This window comes from Muscardinus avellanarius (assembly GCF_963383645.1).
Source record: "Muscardinus avellanarius genome assembly, chromosome: 12".
NCBI lineage: Eukaryota > Metazoa > Chordata > Mammalia > Rodentia > Gliridae > Muscardinus > Muscardinus avellanarius.
The window spans coordinates 42,951,775-42,973,181 of record NC_137798.1 but is presented as its reverse complement, the minus strand read 5'-3'; the positions used below and the strand labels follow the sequence as shown (position 1 = coordinate 42,973,181).

General features: G+C 36.6%; 1 protein-coding gene across 1 annotated transcript in view; it reads right to left on the bottom strand.

Annotated features, from left to right (window-relative positions):
• Positions 1 to 21,407, bottom strand: part of MIPOL1 (mirror-image polydactyly 1) — a gene marked incomplete at its 3' end in the record, with an annotated part of 242,036 nt that overhangs the window by 154,882 nt on the left and 65,747 nt on the right. The window contains exon 8 of the mRNA XM_080707733.1: positions 1,895 to 2,002. Within this exon, the coding sequence (XP_080563859.1) occupies positions 1,895 to 2,002 (108 nt within the window). The remainder of the gene's footprint in view (positions 1 to 1,894; positions 2,003 to 21,407) is intronic.

Sequence of the window (21,407 nt, the reverse complement as noted above, 5' to 3'; positions counted from 1 at the left end):
CTACTCAGTGAGGCCCTCTGCAACTCAGTGAGACCCAGTTTCAAAATAAAGAATAAAAACTAGGGTAGGGGGTGTAGCTTGGGGGTCAAATGCCCCTGGGTTCCATCCCCAGACCCGCAAAAAAAAAAAAAAAAAAAAAAAAAAGAGAATTTTTTTTTTGTGTGTGTGTGGTACTGGAGATGGAATCCAGGGGCATTCTACCTCCAAGATCTACCCCCATTCTTATTTTTTATTCCTGATGCTGAAATAGGGTCTCAGTGAACTGCAAAGGGCCTCACTAAGTAGCTGAGGCTGTCCATAAACCGCAATCCTCCAATCTCAGCCTCCCAAATGCTGGGATTACAAGTGTGTGCCACCACGCCCAGCTTGAAAATAAGATTTTTTAAAGAAATTTTCAGAGTGTAAACTGTTATCAGTGTAATTGAGTCCCTCGCCCTGTAGCTACCACTGTGTTTTACTTGTTATTAGGGAAAATTAAAAATATAAAAACAGGATAAAAAGTGCCATGTCTAACAAATACAGCTATTTAATTCCTTGCTACTCCAAACAGTGCTCATCAAGAAAAGTCTAATATTATGCTCTACCATAAAAATGATTTTAAGGACCTTTTCAGTTATTAGAATAAACAGAGACATTATAATTTGAATGACAATAGCTTTGTGCAGTCACTGTGATTATGCTATAATCATTACTTTGGGGAGTTCTACATAATGGATAACCATTAACTTTGAATTTTTTCCTCCCAAACATCTTTTCACATAAAAATGCCACCATTTTTTTAGTTTTGATAGGTGACTTTTCTCAATTCTAGTTTAGTGTATTAGCCTGTGAGAACCATAATATTTCTCTGTAATCTGCAGCAAAAAGCAAATTTAAGACAACTAAATACAAAACAATTCTCTTGGTAGCAGATATTGTCTACTTGTACAACAAAACAATGACGAATCTTTTGTTTCCCATGGACTTTTTTTTTTTTTTTTTTTTGGTGGTACTGGGGTTCCTGGAAGCCCTTCTACCTCCGGGCTCCACTCCCAGACACCTATTTTTACATTTTTATTTGGAAACAGGGTCTCTTAAGCCAGCATAGCTGACTTCGAACCTGCTTGATCCTCCTGTCTCCGCCTCCCAAGCGCGGGGATTACAAGCGTGCGCCACTACGACCGGCTTCCCCATGGACTTTTTTAAGCTGTTAATGAGAATGCGATCACCTTGAGGGTAGAGACCATTACATGTCAGAGGAGCTACATTAGAAACTGGGTAAAGACAGAGTAGAATGGAATGGCACAAGCTTTCTAAGAATATATATAACTAGTGGAATTGAAATAATGTTCTTTTTCATGATTACTAGATTCACAAGAAGCTTGAAATTGTCCTAAAGTATTACTTTACTTTTTTCAGTTATAGTTTAATATATTATCTTACTTTCTCTTTTGTTGTAATAGTCTAAGGACTCCTTCAATTTCCAAACACATTCAAGTAGGCTTCCAGGTATGTCAGTTCTGGAGATAACTAATACTATATAACTCGTTTTAAAAAATATTATAATAAATGTCACTGCAAACAAAAGGCCCAAGATTTAATTTTCTTCTTTTAGTGTGTGGTCACTTTTGACTAACTCTAAAGGTAAAAATATAGAAACAATATGAATATGTACCAAAAGTTATTAATATACCACTACTCATAATTCAGAAAATATGTTGTTTTCATGTACACATACATGAAATAAAATAATGCCATAACAGAAGGGTGCTGTATCTGTGTTTAAAGAAGAGGTTGTTGGCAAACACCACTGCTCACTTCTGCTGAAATGTACACAACTGATATATGCGGCACAGAAAGCTGGCGCCAAGGGCTTGCAACCTTCATTTGCCTGCAGGGAGGAATGGAGATTTACCTTCAGAGCACGTTCTTGATTGTTTTCAGCAGTCAGATGTCTCATGTTGTTTGCTGAAGTCTGGTTCTGCTCTTTCAGATGATGAAGCTCCTGCTCCAGCCGTTTGCACTGCCACAGGGGAAGAATCCCATTAAGTAAAGGAGTTAGAACATTTTTTTTCACCCAGCCATATGAATGAATGTAAATGACACCACTGTATTTTCTAAAAACAAGGGTTATTTTTTGTAGCAAGAATGGCAAGTAAAAGTAATGCCGAATGCAAACAAAATACCATTGTTTATAGAACTCTGATAATTCGATTACAATTTTCCATTCTTGATCTAAATATTTAAGTCATAAAAATACTTATTTTTTTAAAGTTAAGGTCAAACTAGCTTCAAAAATATCTACTGGTTGAATGAAAACATGCTTCTAAAATGCATATTGGATTCTAAATAACTATAACATTATACTCTACGATCAGTTTAAATTTTTATGATAAAATTATCCATGAAAATACACATTGAGATATTTCAGAATTTTAGAAGTCTAAAACATTTGACATAAAAATTACACAGGCAGTATACTGGTGTGATGCAAACTGGGACAGTATGAAAATACATGGACGATAAAAGGAATAAAGTAGTAAGCACAGGTTTCAGAAAGAAGTTAAAACCACTTATTTTATCTATTCTTAAATGAGCATTTTAAAGTAACAACTAATTACACATACTGATTTAATATCTGAACAAAGTTCTCTCTTGATGGTGTGACAAATGGCTACCTACCATGATGAATCAAGATACAGCTATGATCCAAATTGGCATTTTTTGCTATTCTAATATTGATTCTTTCTTGCTCTGACTTCTATAATATTATGCAGTGTACTTCTGAACTTTGGGTAACATACAAAGCCTTTTAAAGAAAAAAGTCTTACCAGAGTCCTGATATTGACTTAGATTACAGAATGTTTATATTCAAATATAAAACTGACCATACACACCTCATGCATACAAAACACAATTGTAAAACTCAAGGAAATCTACAAATAAAGTAACCACAAAATCTACCCATTTCAAATGAATATTATTTTAGAGATAGATTTTCTGAGGCAAAAATCTGTGACTATAACGAAGTACTGACTGATTAAATGGCAAGTCAATTTATATTGCCAAGTCCATTTGATTATGCACTATGCGAGAACTCAATTCACATGCCACATTTTGAAATATCACAAAAAGGCTTTATGATACGTATCATTTAGATTTTATTTGTAAGGAATACATGATTTACACTAAAATTTATCTCTGTTCGTTTTTAGCCCATAACAATTAAAATACTTGGTCACAAACTGAAGACAAAAATCATGAGACACAAAAATGAGTAAGACACTGCCATGTCCCAATCTAGTAAAGACTTCTTCTATCAGAATTTTCCTCTATATTTTCAGTTAATTTTAAGATATAGTTACTAAGAATTATAGTGAAATAACCAAATATGAGCTGTAAGAGTTCAGAGGTAGGGTGCGTAATTCAGACAATGGAGAAACAACGTTCCATGAAGCAGATGGTAGCATGGTTGGGAGTGGTTTGAACACATAACTTTGTAAGATGAAAATGGAGAAAGGAGAATATAAAAAGTATTTGTGTCACTTATAATATTTAGATTAAGCAGAAAAAGAACTGAAGGTGCAAATATCAGGTCTATATATGAAGAAAGTGAATTTGAAATGATCCCAGATAAAGATTTTCCCCATCTGCATGGAGCAACAATGAAAAATCAATTCACTCATTTTTAGTCAAGAAATACATGTTGAATTTTCATTTTTCTTTGAGTTTTTTTTTTTTTGTACTGGGGTTGGAACCCAGGGGATTATACTCCCAGACGTGTTTTATGCTTTATTTGAAAACAGGGTCTCACTAACTTGCTGAGCCTCACTAAGTAGTTGAGGCTGGCTTTGAACTTGTGCGATCCTCCCGTCTCAGCCTCCCAAGCGCTGGATTACAAGTGTGTGCCACCACACCTGGCCTTTCTTTGAGTTTTAAATTTAAAATTGACCTGGGACTCAAATGTTTGAATCAAACAATAATTTTGAAGTGAATAATAATATATATTCACAATATGTTGTATCTTTGATAATTATATCTTATATTACAAATATAACTATATAATAATCATATATGATATATTTTATATATCATATATGTATTATGTGATTTATAATATATAATATATATGTAAATACTCTTGTCAAACACATTTATGAGTTCTATTTAACCATATCTAAAGTTCACTTAGATTTATTCGATCCTATATGATCTATTTATTTGCTTTTATATTTGCAAAATCTAATACCTTCCTCCAGTTGTATATTCATATATAATTTCTTCTGGTTGGTTTTCTTTGTTTTATATTCTTTAATTGTGTAACTTATTTTGAGGTAAATGGAGTCAACTTTTTATTAACTAGCAAGTGCTATACTATATCACTGTCATTTTATGTGATATTCAGAATGCAAAGACATACATACATACATATATATATATATATATATATATATATATATATTTTTTTTTTTTTTTTTTGCAGTACTTGGGATTGAACTTAGGGACATTCTACCTCTGAACTACACCCCAGCTCTATTTTTTATTCTTTATTTTTTATTTTATTATTATTATTTCTTTTGGTGGTACTGGGGATGGAACCCAGGGGCCCTCTACCTCTGGGCTACACTCCCAGACCTATTTTATATTTTATTTGGAAAGAGGGTCTCTTAAGCCAGCTGAGGCTGGCTTCGAACCTGCATGATCCTCCTGTCTCAGCCTCCCAAGCGCAGGGATTACAAGCGTGAGCCACCACACCCGGCTTTTTATTCTTTATTTTGAAACAGAGTCTCACTAAGTTGCAGAGGGCCTCACTAAGAAGCTGAGACTAGCTGCCAGATCCTCCTGGCTCAGCTTCCCAAGTACTGGGATTATAAGCAAGCATCACCATGCTCAGCTAAAGATCCTATTCTTTACATTTCAAAGTTTCTTAACACTCTCATCAATGTGATCTTTATATATAATTAAAAAAAAATTAAGCTGATCATTTAACATGTACAGGAAGAGAAAATACTGTAACAGAAACTGTTGTGACCATCACCAATATTTTTAAATGTAATCGTCGTTTATAATTCTTTTGAATTAAAAAATTTTAAGTGAAATGTGAGGGCCAGGATATAGCTCAGTGGTAAAGCACTTATCTCGCATGTGAAGGCCCTGGGTATAATCCCCAGCACCCCTCCCACACACACACTACATAATCAAGCAAAGAGAAAAATATATAAAAACTATGTAAAACATGTCTTCCCTTGAATCTTACCTTTTTTCCTCCCCCCAAACACCTAACTAAGGTGCACTTCTATTCACCCAATATTTATTAAGCAATGACTCTGTACAAGGGAGTTATAAATGACAGGGGATACAAAATTAGATAAAATAGATAGAAATTCCTACCTTCATGGGGCCCACATTCTAGTTGATAAAAAGAGGCAATAAGCACGATAAATATATGAACATGGAATGATAACGATGAAAATGTTATGAGAAAAAATAGAGATACAGGGACTACCAAAAAAAATAAGAAAATACTTCACAATTTCAAATAGGAAAGATATAATGGAGAAAAACATATGTACGGAAAGACCCTAAGATGATAAAGTAGAAAATCTTGCATATTGGTGTGGGGGGGGGGAAGTGACCAAAACAGAAGAAACAATAAGTGCAAAGGCCCAGAGGAAGAAGTTTGTCTGATACACGTAGGAAACAGCGGAGAGATTTGTTGCAGGAAAGATACAAGCATGGAGAACAGCAGGAGGTGAGACATGGAGAGTCTGTAGTCCTTATGAGGTCAGAGAGTGATGTGGAGAGTTGTTGGAGGATTTCAAATAGAAAAGCAGCATGACTTTTCTTCTATTTACATAGGCTTTGGACAGAACCATCTTTATAAACATTATTCTTCAGCACGTTGAAGATACCCAACAGCAGCCTGGCATCTTCTGTTGCTAATGTGGGGTCACTCTTGGTCTAGAAGAAATTCCTTTGTGGGTTGATATCTTTTCTCAAGGGTTGATCTAACAACGTTTGTAGTATAACTTTGGTGTCTTGCAGCTCAACAAAGACAGGTCTTGAGGTGGATTAATCAGCGTTCTCTTGGAATACCCTTTGCTCCCATTTTGAAACTCATATTGGCCACATTAGATCTAAGACTCATTTTTTTCTTTTATAACTTTCACTCTCTCTTGTTTTCAACTCTCAATGTGAGTGTGAATTCCAAACATCTACTATTAGTGAAGTGAGACTCTTGATTTTGTCCTCAGCTGTGTCTATCCTCTTCTATTAACTTTTTAAAATTTCAATGACTATAGTTTTCCTTTGGCAGCCTTATACTTTTAACTATTCCTGTGGTGGATCATTTTCGTATGTGATGCATAGATTTTTACTGTGTCGTCTTCATCAGTGGCTTATTTATTTATTCATTCATTTACTTGCATTAAACTGTGTATGGAAGACTTGTGAGATTGGTTCACATTTGCTTCTGTTGAGTAACAGAAAGTTACACATCTAGGGCAGTTTCACATGTTAATAGTTTTGGGGTGCAAGTCATGACAGCTAATTAGAAGTCTTTATCTCTGTGTGAAATAGAACTAGCCCATTCACATCTCATAATAATTTTCACCCCCCCCCACTCAGTCGTAGCCAGAGTTTCCTTGTCACTTCTCTGAAGCAACAGGATGTCTATTTTTTCTACATCTACTTTCACTAAAGAAGCAGGCTTTCTATGATCTCGATATATGGGAGAATCTCCACTTAGTTCCTATTTGAAGTGGCCATATATTATTCTAAGGCAATAAAGTGCAAGTTCTAGACCTTGGGATGGTCTTTTATCTCTAGTTAATTAGTATGCTTATGACTAATTAGGTTTCCTTTTTTTTGTGGTACGGGGGATGCAACCCAGGAGTATTCTACCTCTGAACTACACTGCCAACATTATTTTGTGTGTGTGTGTGTGTGGGGGGGGTTACTGGGGTTCCTGGAAGCCCTTCTACCTCCAGGCGACAATCCCAAAGCTTTTTTTTTTTTTTTTGCGGGTCTGGGGATGGAACCCAGGGGCATTCGACCTTTGAGCTACACCCCCTGCCCTATTATTTATTCTTTATTTTGAAACCAGGTCTCACTAAGTTGCAGAGGGCCTCACTAAGTAGCTGAGGCTGTCCGCGAACTGCGATCCTCCGGTCTCAGCCTACCGAATGCTGGGATTACAAGCGTGTGCCACTATGCCCTGCTTCCAAAGCTATTTTTTATATTTTTATTTGAAAACAGGGTCTCTTAAGCCAGCATGGCTGGCTTCGAACCTGCGCGATCCTCCTGTCTCCACCTCCCAAGCGTGGGGATTACAAGCGTGCGCCACCACACCCAGCTTTTATTCTTTATTGTGAAACTGGGTCTGAGTTGCAAAGGGCCTAAGTAGCTGAGGCTGGCCACAAACCCAGGTCCTCCTGTCTCAGCCTCCCAAGTGCTGGGATTACAAGTGTGCACCACCATGCCTAGCTAGGTTTCCTCTTAATTTTTAACTTTTATATCTTTCTATTTCTTTCTGAAGAGAAAGGTACATGTGTACTCTCAGAGGGCGTTATTCTTCAGCCAATTTTTGCATGTAATACTATAAACAGAGAGATAAGTATAATATTAGAATAAAGATGTATTAAACTGAGGTTATTTGCCCATATTGCCTTCTTGTGCTCAGTTTCCATAGCTAAGCAACCTAGGAGGGACAGAGATAAGGTCTGGGGACCACCTAAAGTGCTAAGTGTCCCAATGCACTTTATCTACAGGTGTTTCAAGATCCTCCCCATTTTAATGAATAAAAATAGATTAGTCTAATGTTAGATAATTCTAATGTCAGTGTCCTAAATCTAGTTGCATATGGATTAATTTTCATATGGTTTCCAACAATTTCCATTTGAACTGACGCAACTAGTGATGACAATATACCTTTCCCATTCATATTCTACCCAACATTAATAATTTTCCTAAAAGTTCTAATGAATAAATTAGAAATAGGAATTCTTGCACCTTTCACATTAATTTATTTTAAGTTTTCAAACTGAACCTAAGTACATGCCATCTATTTACAATCACAGCTTCCTTGAAATCTGACATTCTCACCATGGGAGACAAAATATACAGATGTAAGACAGAATAAGTAAAAACTCCTTAGTTCTGAATTTAAAGTAATAGTATAATTTCAAAATGAATTTATTATTTATTTAATGTGTGTCTGTAGCCCGGCGTGGTGGCGCACACTTGTAATCCTAGCATTTGGGAGGCTGAGAGAGGAGGATCGCTGTTTGCAGACAGCCTTGGATACTTAATGAGGCCCTTTGAAACTCAGTGAGACCCTGTTTCAAAAATAAAGAATAAGCTGGGCATGGTGGTGCATGCTTATAATCCCAGCATTTGGGAGGCAGAGACCGGAGGATCACGGTTTGAGGACAGCCTCAGCTACTTGGCAAGGACCTTCACAACTCCGTGAGACCCTGTTTCAAAACAGTAAAAAGACTAAAAAATAGGGATAGAGGAGTAGCTCAAAGGTAGAATGCCCCTGGGTTTCATCCCTGGTACCTCAAAAAAAGGAGGAGGAGGAGGAGGAAGAGGAGGAGGAGAAGGAGGAGGAGGAGGAGAAGAAGAAACACTACCCTGAAGGGTTCCATCCCCAGTACTGCCCCCCCAAAAAAGTGTGTTTGTGTGTTTATTTGCTAGTTTTGCCACTGAAAAAAAGATACAAGTGCTGGGTATGGTGCCACCGGCTGGTAGTCCCAGTAATTGGGATCACAGCCAACAGCAGCAATTTAGTGAGTCCCTCTGCAACTTAGTGAGACCCCTTTTCAAATTCAAATAGAAAAAATAAAATGAAATAGGGCTAGAGATATATCTTAGAAGCAGAACACAGTTGGGTTCAATTCCCAGCAACACAAATACACACACACAAAACAAACAATAAAAAGCCCAGTAGCAATGAGAAACCCTAGCACCTGGACTTATGAGACTCAAAAACTGCTTTTACTAAAAATAAAGGACTCTATGGGTATATTACGGTTGATTCTAGATCTGGGGTAAGAACTGTACAATGACCCAGGAACTTCTGGTCACAAGAGACAACAACAGATTATCAAAGGGACTCAAAAAAGACTCAGGTGGCAAACTGAAAATGCTCTCCACTATCTGGAGAAGACAATCTGAGTTATCAACGAAGACAGTAAGTGCAATATATTAAAACATATAAAATATACTTAAATTTAAGTTTATAATAAAAAAAGGTTTTTGTAAACTGTCATTATTGGAAATTACTACTAAACACTTGAGGTGTTCCTTTCTTATATAAACTTTACCACAGGATAGCTTAAAGAATAGATAAAGTAACTCTCTTTATGCATGTATTCTACCTAACAAAGAAAATGGGAATGTTAGAATATCACAATTTTGAGTGGACTTCCAGGAAGATGACGACCCAGAAAAGCAGGGCTTAAGAGCCCCACTAACAACCAATCTCTATTACCACAAAATCAGTGCCTTTCATAGCCAGAAAACACCATCACCAGAGAAACAAAAAATCACCAGCCCCAGAGAGGAGGGGGTCTCATAACAGAGCTCAGAGCCACAGAGGAGATACGTCAGCCTCACGGCCGAGAAAGCAGCAGAAATGCCTTACTGCCAGCGGCAGCGGTGAGCTCAACAGCCCACCAGGCTCCAGAGAGGAGTGGCGGACAGCAAGCCGAGGTGAGCCGCTGCGGAACAGCCCGGCGGGATTCGGCAGATTTCTCGGCACAGGAAGCATCTAAAGCTCCCAGTGGCTGGGCTCAGCACACCCTGCAGGGACTCAGAGCGCAGCTCAAAACCAGAGAAAAATACGCCAGCCTCACGGCCAAGAGCATGGCAGCGGCGCCATATTGCCACCAGCGGCAGCAGCAGCGAATTCACCGAGTCCACAACAGCTCCATCTGCGTATTCAACAACAGTGAGTCAAATTGCGGGCTCCAGAGGAGAAATCCCAGTACTGACTCCCAGGGACTTGACCCAGTGGGGGAGTGGCAGTGGCAGAGATATCACACCATAGAAGAACACACAACCTGGCACCCCCCCCCCATAGTCTAAAGCAGCCTCTATTGACTCCCTGGGTCTGAGACTTTGCGATACAACCCAGTAAAGGAGTAGTGGTGACTGAGATACCACAGACTCGAGATCCAGAGCACCTTAAGTGAAGTCGTAGTGACCCAAGGGAAGAACCCAGAGAAGGCACAAACTCCCGAAATCATGGGAAAGAGGAATAACAATGGAGCAATGAATGCCCACAATCCCACAACATCAGAACCCGATAAAATAGAAATTCAGAGATTTCTAGAAGATCAAATCAGGAAAATAACTGTAGAAATAATAGAGGTGCTTCGAAAAGAATTCAGAGAGAGCCAAAAAGAGATAAAGGATGCAATTAATGAAGTAAAGGCCTCAATTCAAAGTACAAACAACCGATTAGACCACATGGAGAATAGAATCTCGCTCTTAGAAGATGAGCAATCCAAAAATGAATGCATAGTTTCTAATCTAGAAAAAAATATCCAACAGCAGGAATCTGACATTGAAGAAATATGGGCCCATTTTAAGAGAGCTAACCTAAGAATAATTGGAATAGAGGAGGGAAAAGAAGGTGAAACCAAAGGGATCAACAATATCTTCAAGGAAGTCATAGCAGAAAATTTTGCAAACATAGAGCAAGAGGTCGATACACAGGTCCAGGAAACTTATAGAACTCCCTTTAGACAGGATCAGAGAAGAGGATCCCCACGCCACATAATTATCTTTGGATATACAATATTTTATTTTTTAGGGAGTTTGTATACCCTTCTGTTGCCTGTGCCATTGAAATCATATTCAAGAAATCACTGCCAATTTCAATGTTGTGAGGTTTTATGACCCAGATTTTCTTCTAAAAGTCTATAGTCTTAAGATTTATATTTAGGTCTTTTATCTATTTTGAGTTAATATTTGTATATGGGATTAGGTAAGGGTCCAATTTTATTCTTTTTCATGTAATTATTATTTTTCAACAATATTTAGTTAAAAGATTATTATTTCCTCCACCAAATGTTCATGGAAACCTTGTCAAAAATAATTTGACAATATATGGAAGAATGTATCTCTAGGCTTTCATTTAACTCCAATGGTTTATATATCTGCCTTTAGAACAGTACTACACGGTTTCAATTATTGTAGCTTTATATGGTTTGAAATTAGAAAATATATATCTTCTAGCTTTGTTCTTTTTCGATATCGTTTTGGGTCTAGAGTCCATATTCCATATTAGGATAGATTTTTTCTGAAAAATATATAAACATATAATAGTTTCACCTAAAAAAAAAAAGAAAAAAATATTCTCTGGTAAGAAAGAAAGCAAAAAGAAATACTGAAATGTTATCTTTAAGTCATCAAAAGCTTGGTATCAGACAAATGAAACTTATGTGAGATTATCATTTTTAATTTTGGATAAATTGCTATAATACTAGACGTCAACCACTAAGCCAAGCATGGGAAGGAGGGATGGGGAGGGAATGGGGTGGGGATCGGGTGGGGGCTGACTGGGTGATGTGTGCATGTATGTCTACAAAAGTTTTTTATATCCCACTATGATGTATGAATACGGTACACCAATAAAAAATTAAAATAAAATAAAAACAAAAAAACCAATTTTGAAATAATATATTAACAGATCAAGGCATTGTGGTCTGTTAACAATATAGAAAAAAAAATCTATGATGTGTTTCCAAATGTAAAGAAAAAGCAAACAATGGCTACCACTTACTTTTTGCTAATTAAAGGAAATCTAAATCTGATAAAAATCTTTAGATCAACTGCCATATTGAAATTAAAACAGGAGAGAAAAGAGGAACATGAGATACAATGAAAAAAACTGGAAGGCCTGGTGTGGTGCACACACTTGTAATCCCAGTATTTGGGAAGCAAGAATAGAAGTATAGTACGTTCTAGGCCAGCCTCAGAAACTGTGTGAGACCCTTACCAACTTAGTAACACTCCGTATCAAAGTTAAAAAAAATAGGGCTGGGGTGTAACTCAGAAATTGAATGCCTCCTGGGTTCAATGCCCAGTAACAACACACAAACACAACACACACACACACACACACACACACACACACACACACACTGGACAAGTACTAGAAATCCTACTCTGTGTGTTTAAAAAGTAAACTCTAAGAGAGAAAAAACAAAATGGGAATCTACTATAAATTAAAAATTAATTCCATCTGAATAAAAGAAGAATAAAGAAATCTGCAAGATTTCTCAAGCATGGTAAAAAAAATAAAGTCAATTCAGTCACTTGTAATACATGATTCTTATTTAGATGTAGCTTCATAACAAAGGTAAAATTATGGTATTTATGAAGTCACTAGAATTTGAATATTAGACTGTACGTTTTTTAACATAAAATTATTGTTATAGTTTTGGGTTGAAGATACTGTGGTTATATTTTAAACAGGAATTCATGTATTTCATAGATACACCAAAGTCACAGAGAAAAAAAGATATTGTGTATGCCATTTCCTTTAAATAGTAGCAGAAGTAAACTTATGAGGGACATAGAATTTTTAAAAGATGCACAATTGTAGCAGGATGAAAATATTACAGGGATTCAAAATACTAGCTGTCTTAACTCACTGACAGAAGAGAAGATCAACAGGTTGGGGGGTACTAACTCTACAAGGCAAGTAAATTTAACATTTAAACACAGAAGTCATGCCCAAAGTGCACAAAATGAATGTGGCTGGTGTTTACTAGAAGATCTAAAATTTCCTTTATTGATCATTGTAAATTGTGAAGAATTAGATCAAGTGGATAGCACACTGCTGTGATTCTGTCTTATTTTATGTTTTCTTTACTTTAAAAAAGATTGACATGCTGCCGGGCGTGGTGGCACACGCTTGTAATCCCTGTGCTTGGGAGGCAGAGACAGGAGGATGGCGCAGGTTTGAAGGCAGCCGCGCGTGCTGGCTTAGGAGACCCTGTTTCCAAATAAAAATGTAAAAATAGGTCTGGGAGTGTAGCCCGGAGGTAGAAGGACTTCAAGGAACCCCAGTACCACCTAAATAAAAAAAAAGATTGACATGGTTTCAGTTCCTAACAGAGTTCTACAATATTGCCTACATACTTAACAGCTGTTGTTGTTTCTCTTCTGTACAACCCTTTTGGTCACAAACTGTCATGATCACATTAAAAATCAAACATCTTCCCACTTGGACGCTATATAACTCTTTCCTTTGCAGACAAAAATAATATCAGACTCTTCCAGTTAAAACAGAAAGTAAACTTTGGTGTCAATGTGAATGATGTACTTTGAACTGCAGATGTTTAAAAATACTTAGGATTGAACAAATAAGTTTTTATTCCTTTTCACTTAAAAGAATTGTTAAAAAAACTATATCTTATATTTAAAGATAATCATCACAATACTTTTCTGACATTAGAATAACTTAGAAGAGTTTTAACTTTGAAAAGATAGGTGGTTTCTTTAAACCCTGGCAAAATATCAACAACTTGGTTTTAATGAATACTTACATAATGGTGAGCAGTTTCCAAGTAACGAAGATCAAATAAGCAAAACAATAACTATGTTGGTCTCTGAAACCACATATGTAGAGTTTTTATAAATGCATACATGAATATAAATGTGCATAATTATATATAACATATCTAAGCTATTCAATAAATATTTGTTGAGCACCCAAAAGGGAATATGCCACTGGCAACATGCCAGATAAGGAAATGTTTCTACATATATATTTGTGTATGTAAACACATACACACACACATATATATATAAATATATATAAATATATATACATTCAAAAGTACTACATGAAAGTAAATAACAAGGAATTTAGTAATAAATATAGTAATTTATGTTTATAGATTAAACTATTAAATTATTATGGAAAGATTGACAAACCATTATGAATTGCAAAGTGAAAGGTTAGTATTCACAAAAATTATTAAAGGTATCAAGATATGTACAAGTATTTATTTGCTATGCTATTAAAATATAATTTCCGTTATACTATTTAAATTTACTATGCTAGCTGTATTCATCAAAAGTTATTCCTTTTTAAAAATGTGATTTGCACCTATTTCCCCTGGTCCCGTTGCTTTGCTCTGTCCTCACTCTCATACCTTTGATCCAACCTCCAAATTTCTCATTGTTGGCAAGTGTCATGTTCCCACCTCTATTCCAGTAGTTCCCAGTACAATCTGCCAACAAAATTACCAGGGTAATTTTTTTTTAAATGTGTGTGTGTAGCCGGGCATGGTGGCACACGCTTGTAATCCCAGCATTAGAGAGGCTGAAACCGAAGAATCACAGTTCGCGGATAGCCTCAGCTATTTAGCAAGGCCCTCTGCAACTTAGTGAGACCCTGTTCCAAAATAAAGAGTTTAAAAAAAAAAAAATAGGGCAGGGCCTGTAGCTCAGAGGTCGATTACCCCTGGATTCCATCCCAGACCCGCAAAAAAAAAAAAAAAGGAAAAATATTTGTGTGTTTAATAAAGGCTTTTAGGCTACACTTCAGTGGTAATAGAAATTCCAGAGAGTTACATATAAAATAAAGGTCAGGTTGTTCCATACTAACTCACCTTTACACTGCTTACAGACTTGAAACTAGGTTTAAAATATAGATATTAGTATATATTAACTATACAAAATAATGGATTTCACCATGAGAGCTTCATACATGCATACAACACACTTGCTCACATTCACCCTGCCCATTTCCCATTTCCCCGCGCCCTTTGCTTGGCCTTGGTCTTCCTCCCTTCCCCGTATCATACCCTTTACTTTGGTGTCCTCCTTTTGTTTCCCCATAGATTCCACATCTAACAAAAAACATATGGCACTTGTTTTTCTGAGCTTGGCTTATTTTGCTGAACATGATGCTCTCCTGTTCCATTTATTTTTTCCATAAATGTCAGGATTTCATTCTTTATGGCTGAGTAAAATTTTACTATGTATAATATATATATATAGACATTTTAGTTATCCATTCATCTGCTGATGGGCATCTAGGCTGATTCCATAATTTGGCTACTGTGAATTGTGAATAGTGCTCTTTTAAGCATGAGTGTGCAGATATCTTTTTGTATGTTGACTTTAATTCCTTCCCATATATCCTAAGAAATGGTGGAGTTGGATTTACAATAGCTCTACTTTTAGTTTTCTGAAGGACTTCCATACTGTAAAAATGTAGTTTTGAAGATGACAGTGGCATTTGATGAACTGGACTTATTTCATACTTTGACATTTTCACCAAATATACACTTGGTTTTAGGGGAGACATGCTTAACTCTCCAGACTTCCTAAAATATGAACACTCCTTCCTACTTTCATGACTGTGCACAGGTTTTATGTCTATCTGACTTGCTCACATGGCGCCTGACCCCATCTTCCACTGGGTGCTCCTCTGAGGAATACCATCCCCTCCTTGCTTCTCTGCAGATTCTGACATGTTCTCATGGCAACCATCAGCTTCATTTTCTCCCTCCATCTACCATCCCTCGGCCCAACACAGAACTTGATTTACTGAAACTATCTACTAAGTGCCTGTTTGTTGTTGTTATTATTTGTGGTACTAGGGATAGAACCCAGGGGCAGTTTATCTCTAAGCTACATCACCAGCCCTTTATATTTTCTTATTTTGAAGCAGGGTTTTGCTAACTTACGCTGGCTTCAAACCTTCAATGCTCCTAGCTGAGCCTCCAAAGTACTAGGATTGCAGGCATGCACTACTGTGCTTGGCTTCCACATGTTTATCAAGTGATAGTGTCAGTTTCTTTTAAAAAGTTTATTTTTAGTATTAATTTCATTCTAAAATTAATTTACTTTGTATTCTAAACACTGGTGTGTTTGCCGGGCGTGGTGGCGCTCGCTTGTAATCCCTGCACTTGGGAGGCAGAGACAGGAGGATCGCGCAGGTTCGAAGCCAGCCGCGCTGGCTTAAAAAGAGACCCTGTTTCCAAATAAAAATATAAAATAGGTCTGGGAGTGTAGCCCGGAGGTAGAAGGGCTTCCAGGAACCCCAGTACCACCAAACAAAACAAAACAAAACAAAACAAAACAACACAAAACAACACACTAGTATGTTTACTCAGCAAATTTCCATGTACAGATGTTGCACTTGTACATCTGCAATGTCAGCTGGGTCTCTTCCTGAATTTTTTTTTCCAGTTCACTCATTATGATCATCTTTCACTATGAATCTCCTGAACATGAAGGGGGATGTGGTAGCAAATACACCAAGTGATACGTGCATACATGGTTATATCACTTTCAATCTCACTATGATGTATAATTACAGTGCAACCTTAATGTATATTTCTAAAACTATTACATAATGAAGTATCTTAGGATTTGTTTCTACTGACTTTTTTTCTAGGTCATATTTTCCTGCTTCACATGCCTAATACTATTTTTAGCTATATGTTATGTATTGTGGATAATCCATCATAAGGTTGTTTCCTTAAAAGAACGCAGACTTTTTCCTGTGGCAGTTAATTTATTGCTGGATTTCTTTGGGTCGCTCAGACTTAGTTTTGTACTTTATTTGGGCACATCTATTCCCAGTTTGAATATGGTCCTAGAGGCTAGCCCTTACTATTAGAAATATGAGGAACCCAACATATATCAGATGTATATTCCATTTTTGCCATTTAAATGCAACTAACACCTCTCTGTGCCCATGAGCTAGCACAAATTAACTTCCTGCTTCTTTATTCAACACATCCCTTTCTGGTCTCTCCTCCCTCGCATCTTAATTTTCTGGTTGTGTATTCTAACTGGCTCCCGTATTCTGATGGTTAAAGGAAAGAAACAGTAGGATGAGAAGTTCAAGGGAGAAATCTAAGCAGGTTGCAAAAAATCAACAGATTCAAAAAAAAAAAAAGCTACCTGTTCCTTAATTTTAGTAGTATCTGATGTTCTGGGAATGGCCCTTTCATCATTTCACAGTTCCTCAGTATCTCAACTTCCTCATATAACCAGCAGGTCTAACAAGAAGCAAAGGGCAAGCCAAACATCTAGGCTACTATATCACACATTTAATATGTTAGTTATTAATTACACTAAAAATTATATGGATTCATAACTGTACTTACGATTCAAGTTAAATTAAGAAATGTTTTCCTATAATTAAATAACCGAGTTGGTAGTTTTTAGTTTTTAGATGTTTAGGATTGTTACTTAAAATTTCTTTGGTGTCTAACTAAAAGCTACAATTCACTAAAACACTCTTTTTTGGGGTGTGTGTATATATATAGTACTAGGAATTGAACCCAAGGGCATTCTAACTCTGAGCTATACCTACATTCCTATTCAATTTTTTATTTTGAAACGGGTCTTACCAAGTTGCTGAGGGCCTTGCTAAGTTCTCAAAGTTCTCATGGCTAAGTTCTGCCATGCCCTGCTACACTTCCTCTTTAAATCCAGTAATAAAAGTAAAAATTCTAAAGCTAGTCTGAAATTTTGTTCTGATATAAATTATATCAAAAAGTACTGAATTTCCATGGTTTGATATTAATGAGAAGGTAATTAAATGTAGAACAATAAAACTAAAGTGATTAAAATAAATATAATTATAATAAAATTATCACATAAATGAGGTCTGATCTAGCTTATTTATTTTCTATAATCTCCTCAGTGCTGCAAAGGCATTTATTTCTAAGATGATGACTACTTCCCTGGCTAATCCAACTACTAGGATGTGGTGGTTTGATCCTTTTTGTACAGTTATAACCTTGTAATGCTGAACTCTATAGTTAGCTGATGGTCAGGGAAACAAAATTCAGTAAATAATACCACTGTAATGAGTTGGTTCTTAAGTAAACTTCAATGGATTTTCTCAAAATCCATAAACAAACAACAGTATAACCTAAACGTTAGGTTGGCAGTTATTGCGCAAAAGGACAGAGACGCTTCTTATACTATTTTAAAACACAAAGCAGAGTTCAGGAAATAGTATTAGTGCTAACTGGATGATAGCCACCGCTTAATAGTTTATTAAGCTCTCTTTCAGTTATTGCATTCCTGGAATCACACATGCTTCCTCCTGGTTTGCAAACTTTATTTGTTTGCCATTATAAATGTTGTAATCTCAATAGACCTGTCAATTACTTAAATGCTCCTTCTTAATTTTCTTGTTGTATAATGTGTTGCTCCAAACACTGTTAAATACAGAAGCCACTCTAATGTCAAAGATTAGAACAGGAGGAAAACTAAAAATATCTTTACAACAAATTAAAGCATACGAAGTTGAATATTTTTAAGAGATAAGGCTCAAATTAAGTTTGAATTTGTTAGTATGATAACTAGCATTCTCCACAGGAAACTCGTAAATGTTTGTGAACTGATTAACAACTACAACAAAAGCTTTGGGAAGTTGGGACAACTCTCAAGACATGTCCTAGTTTCTCGATCATTTACTTATGCATTTTTAAAAATATTCCTTAATTATTTTATTGATATACTTAACGCAGGGCCAAGAACATCATCCAAACCGTTGAGCAGTGACCAACTTAAGAACGATCACAGTGGAAGAGCCCATCACTCAACCAACTATAGTCAAATCGTTTCTTGAAACTATAATTTTCCTGTACCTAGATTTTTCACTTATCTACCCACCCTGTACTTTTGTTAACTGGGGCCTTTGGAAATATTTTTATATTGCCAAAATAATTCCATATGTTCTTAAGCTTAACTCCTTCATTTCTTCAACCAAATAAAATCTTACACTTCTCTCTGAACCCTTTCTAGTAGAATGTGCTCCTCGTTCATGTGCTATTATTCCAGAGACAGGAAAAAAGGGACTTGCACTTCCTGGTTCCCAACTGCCATTTCTAGTTTACAAAACCTTCATTAAACGGGGCTTCATTTTTGAAGTCTCTGCTTCAAAAAGAGCTGTTTCATTTAGAGCAATGGTCCTTAAAGTGAGACAATGGGACTAGCACTGCTCTGAAACCACTCATTACTACAATGATGCTATTACTAAATTTAGGGCAAATAAGTGAACATTTTAGAGAAATGTAACAACAATTTTACAGTTATTGAACTCAATAATTAAAAATCTGCTTATATTTTTATGTCATTATTAATTCACATTTTAGTAGTTCAATTTTATTTTGTTATAAAAGTAGTAGTCCATAACACTTTGGAAAAAAATTTAAAAATGGTCCTTCACCAGGGAGAGTTAACAGAGTCACTGATTTGGATCACTTGCTTCTCAACGGGGCTACTGTGATCTACTGATAAGCAATGTTACTTTCCCACATTGTTAAAAAAATCTGCTAATATTCTAGACTAAAGCAATGGTCATCTATACAACATTATAGCCTCATGATTTCTTGACTCATTTATTCTAACAAAGTTAACCTTTCAAACAATGTCCATGGCCAGTGTCTTACTATCAGGTCTCTAATTCTTAACTATGAAACTCTTACTTTTGGATTACAATCTTCCCTTCCCTTTTTTTTTTTTTTTAATTTTTGGTACTGGAGACTGAATCCAGGGACATTCTACTTCTGAACTACACCCCCAGCCCTACTTTATTTCGAAACGGGGTCTCATTAAGTTGCTTCAGGCCTTGCTGTGATGTCCATGCTGACTTCAAACCTGCAATCCTCCTGTCTGGGCCTCCCAAGTATTGGGATTACACAGATGTACCACCATATCCTGCATACAAAGCTCTATTCTTTTACCTTCTTACTAAAACAACTCTTTAAAAAGAGCACAATCTTCATGAATAGTTAATATTCCGTGTGTCTGTTTTAGATAATTTGTTCATTATTCCAATACCATTAAGGCATCTTCAATTTCCCTGCACAAGAGACCTTTCTAATCTTCAATCTAGTGTAAATACAATCTAAGAGAAAGTAAAACTCTATTGTCCTCACTTTTGCTATCAACTACAATTTACTTGAACTACTATTTCCAGCTTCATGTTGACCCTCCTTTCCTGTTTTTACCCAGAGTTCTTTCTTACACTCCACAGAAGTTTGGCTCACCTCAAAATTAAAAATCCAACCTTCTATTTCTTAATCTTTACGATAAGTGTATCAAATGACAAAGGAAGAGTTTTAAACACAAACTTTCTCTGCCTTTCATCTTCACACACTTCTAAATAAATCCTGGAAGTCCTTCTACCTCCGGGCTACACTCCCAGGCCTATTTTTTATATATATATTTTTTATTTGGAAACAGGGTCTCTTATGCCAGCACGGCTGGCTTCAAACCTGTGCGATCCTCCTGTCTCTGCCTCCAAAAAGCGGGGATTATAAGCGTGTGCCACCACGCCCGGCGCTTGAGAAGAACAATTTAGAAGAGGAATGATTTATTTTTGCTCATGGTTTCAGAACAGCTGGTGGCTGGCTGGTCCCAGAGCAGAAGCACCACAGTGGCCAGCTGTGTGGAGCCTGGCTGGTGTATGTGGAGCCTGGCTGGTGTATGTGGAGCCTGGCCAGCTGTGTGGAGCCTGGCTCATGAGCACACTGGACATGATGGGAGGCATGGAGGTTATACAGTACAGACTCCTATTCGCCAAGGTCATGCTGGTTAGAGCCAATGCTGAGCACTAAGTCAGCCAGGAGCAGAGACCAGCTCTGAGTCAACAACAAACAGGATAATTATGGCAGGCCATTGGACCATTTCCATTATGGAAGGGGTAATAGTCTGTTCTTACAGGTATAGACACTTCCTCTGGATATGGGTTTGCCTTCCCTGTGCACAATGCTTCTACCAAGACAACTGTCTATGATGAATTCACAGAAAGCATTGCCCACAACCATGGTGTTTCATACAGCATTGCTTCTCACCGGGGAGCTCCTTCACTGCAAATGATGCATGACAATGAGGCCATGCTCAAGGAATTCACTAATCTCATCATGTTCCCATCATCCTGAGTGCTTATAGCTCCTTAAGTCACCAAGTCAACAGATAAGGTTACTGTTCCAGCTACAGTGATTGATCCTTAAGACACAGTTAACCTGGGTCGCTTCTATACAATGGAGGTTAGGAGGAATGTACTGGTATACAAAATATCCCCTGGGGCATCTTATATGTTATCTACTAATATGTATTTATATCTAGTATTAATATGCATTTATATCTTCCTTATCTCTTAAAATAATGATAAAATAAAGATATTCATAAAAATGAGAACTGAATTAAAATGTTCATTTGAAGGAAAAGAAAGGAAGAAAAAGAGAAAGACAAGAAGGAAGAAGAAAAAGAATAGGAGAAAGGCAAAAAAGAAAGGGCAAGGTAGGGAGAAGAAAAAATGAAAAGAAAGAAAATGTGGTTAGAAGACAGTCAAGTAAAATAATAGAAAACAAAAATTCATTCCTACATGAAGAAATAAAATGTGCTTAGAAAGGCAAATTTGTGAA